The 3,262-nt window shown below is 39.5% G+C and overlaps 1 protein-coding gene across 1 annotated transcript; it reads right to left on the bottom strand.

Moving 5' to 3' along the window:
* Positions 1–1,150: 1,150 nt before the first annotated feature.
* On the bottom strand, positions 1,151–2,112 carry LOC125131162 (olfactory receptor 6C2-like). The gene is given in 2 exon segments (XM_047787429.1): positions 1,151–1,782; positions 1,785–2,112. Coding segments are annotated over 2 exon segments (945 nt in total). The 5' UTR covers positions 2,098–2,112.
* Between the last annotated feature and the right edge of the window lie 1,150 nt (positions 2,113–3,262).

The following is a 3,262-nucleotide window of genomic DNA, read 5'->3' on the forward strand; positions in this document are numbered from 1 at the left end:
TAATAAATACAAAAAATTAAATATTTGGTGGTTAGTATGCTATAGGGACTACAAAATTAGACGTGTAATGTTTACAATGAAAATTACATACTGGTACAAAAAAATACTAAAAAAGAAAGGGGAGTTCCTGCTCTGGTGCAATGTGTCAAGAATCTGACTGCAGTGGCTCAGGTCATTGCTGAGGCACAGATTCAATCCCTGGCCCAGGACAGTGGTTTACAGATCAACATTGCTGCAGCTGTGGCATAGGTGACAGCTGCAATTTGTCTTCAATCCCTGGCCCAGGGACTTCCATATGGGGCAGGTGCAGCCATAAAAAGAAAGAAATTACATGTGTTCAGGCCCCTCAAATGTCCAATATGATTTCTCTAGCCTTAGGAAAATAACAAAATTTCTGCTAGTTCCTCATATCCCAAGTAGACCTTTCTCTGCCCTGATGTTTCAGTTACCAATTGCTGTGTTTAGGTCACTCCTAACGGTTGTATCTTAAAACATCAACTTGTTATTACTCATGGTTCCAGAGGTTGACTGAGATCAAGAGGGTGGTTCTATCTTGAGTCTGCCATGGAGTTGTAATCAAATGGTAACTGGAGTGGGAATGATAAGAAGCCTGCAGTGGGCTGTTTGTCCAAGATGATGTCTGACACCACAGCTCAGATGGCTGCAAGAGATGGGATGGACCAGGCATCTCGCTATGTTCTCTCCATGGGTCTAGCATAGGCTTTCTCACTGCTTGGCAATATCGGGGTATTCAGATTTTTCACTTGGCACCTGGATTCTACCCTCACCAGCATGTGTTCCAAAAAAAGAAGGTGGACATTGAAAATCTTACCTCTTAAGTCAAACAACTTCATTCCTACCACATTCTCATGATCAAAATGAATTCATAGACCAAACAAGTTTAAAAGGAGAGGAAGTAAAGGACATCTCATGGTGGGGGGAAAAAGGCATTGAAATTTTGAAACAATCTTTAATCCGCAGTCAGAAAAATCTCATCGACATAAGGCTGGGTCCCTTCAGCATTCTTTCTTAAACATTCTCAAATTTCTTTAATATTTGTTCAAATACATCACTAGTGTGGATCTAATTTCCATCTATATTCCAATAATGAATATTTTATTTTATTTGAGTTTCCAGGTATGCTGTTCTGCTACTTCTTTGAATGAAATACAAATCTTTTGAGAGTGTTATGGAAAGACTTCTTTACTTGTTTATTTCTCAGAGTATAAATGAAGGGGTTCAACAAAGGGGCAACAGATATAGGGGAGCAGAGATACTCCCTTATTATGGCCACTTCATCTTTGGCTGATGGTTTGATATACATAAAGATGCAGCTGCTATAGGTCATGGAAACCACAATCATGTGGGAAGAACAGGTGGAAAAGGCTTTTTTCCTTTGCTGGGCAGAAGGGAATCTTAGGACCGTCCTGATGATGTATATGTAGGACAGAACGACACACACAAGGGTCACCAAGAAGGTCAACACAGCACAGGCTATAACCAGCTGCTCTATGAACCATGTATCTGAACAGGAATTCTTCAGGATTGGAGAAGCATCACAAAGAAAATGGTCAATAACAGAGTCATAGAATTCTAAATGGAGGCTCAGGCCAAGGGGTGGAAGGATAATCAATAAGCCAGATACCCAGCAACAGAGGATGAGATTCCTACAGACTCTGCTGTTCATGATGCTCATGTAATGCAGGGGTTTGCAGATGGCCACGTAGCGGTCATAAGACATCACTGCCAAGAGGAAAAATTCTGTAGCTCCAAAGAGGACAAAAAAAAGATTTGGCTGAAGCAGGCACTGATGGTGATGGTTTTGTCCCCACTTGATATGATGTGCAGATAGGTGGGCACACAGGCAGTTGTGAATGAGATTTCTAAGAAAGAGAAATTTTGAAGGAAAAAATACATAGCTGTTTTTAAATGAGAATCCACCAAGACCAGAGAAATTATGGTCAAATTCCCAATCATACTGAACATATATGCGATCAACAGAAAGACAAAAACCAGAATCTCCAGTTGTGGGTCATCTGTCAAACCCAGTATGATGAACGTTGTTACTGCTGAATGGTTTCTCATCACTGGCTTCATGTCCAATCTTCACGTAAAAGTCACAGAAACTCGATCTGAGGAACAATGTCAAATATAATAGGATCAAATTGGGACTACGAACAATTCGACAAGTCACATGTTTCTCCTTCTAAAACTTGAAAAATTGGTCTTTCATGAAGTGATGCCTTCAACTTCACCAAATATACTACAGAGAAGCTAGAACAAGTTCTTCCTGTTGAAGAATTAAACAGGATCCCCATAGGACCAAATTGGCTTGGTGTCACTGTCTTTTACTGTCCTCAATAATATCCCTGAAGTGTATATATTCCCTACATCAAGGAAATGAAATTCACTTTTCTCCTTGTGATGTGAGTAGAATCAGCTCCCACTAAGTAGAGTTCCCCAGTACAATGCCAAGGTTGTAGTATCATTATAAAAAGAAGGAGAGATGAGGGAAACATTAGCCTGGTCTTAAGAGACAGGTAGTTGGCAGGTTCTACCGCTGAAAGAGAGGGAATTTTAAAAGCTGAATATTTACTGTTGGTAATTGAGATAGATGGAATAGACAGATATATAAATAGACACTTCATATATAAAGAAAGACAAAATGAGTGTTTCGAAGACATCTAGGAAGTTGTTTCCACATGCCAATCAAACCACTGTACCAGAGACTCCACCAATTTAATGATAGATGAAGGGAGTCCGGGCCACATTTCAATGTGATGCACGTTCATTTGCTCCATAATTAATCTCAGAAATTAGCAAAATATTTTAATGAAACATCAAAGATAAAGTTTGAAACTAGTACTTTATTTCTTTCCTAGAGTGAACATATGGTGTGAAAAAATACTACACAGAATAAAACATAAAAATCTTGTCCGTCAGTTGCAAATAGAAAGGTCCCAGTAAAACATACCTTTGACATTCCTCATTGTTTCACTTGTAATTGTACCTCAAATGGTTCACAATAAGTGAACCTCCAGTTGAACAAAAAGATACCAGTAGGAGCATCTAATTGTATTTCTCAGCCCTGGCCCTTAGGAATCCATCCTCACTGTGAATACATTTTGGTTTCTCAACTATAAGATACTCACCTTATTTTTATTTATTTATTTTTCTTTCTAGGTCCACACCCGTGGCATATGGAGGTTCCCAGGCCAGGGGTCCATTCAGAGCTGTAGCCACCAGCCTATGCCAGAGCCAC

This window comes from Phacochoerus africanus, chromosome 7 (assembly GCF_016906955.1).
Source record: "Phacochoerus africanus isolate WHEZ1 chromosome 7, ROS_Pafr_v1, whole genome shotgun sequence".
Taxonomy (NCBI): domain Eukaryota; kingdom Metazoa; phylum Chordata; class Mammalia; order Artiodactyla; family Suidae; genus Phacochoerus; species Phacochoerus africanus.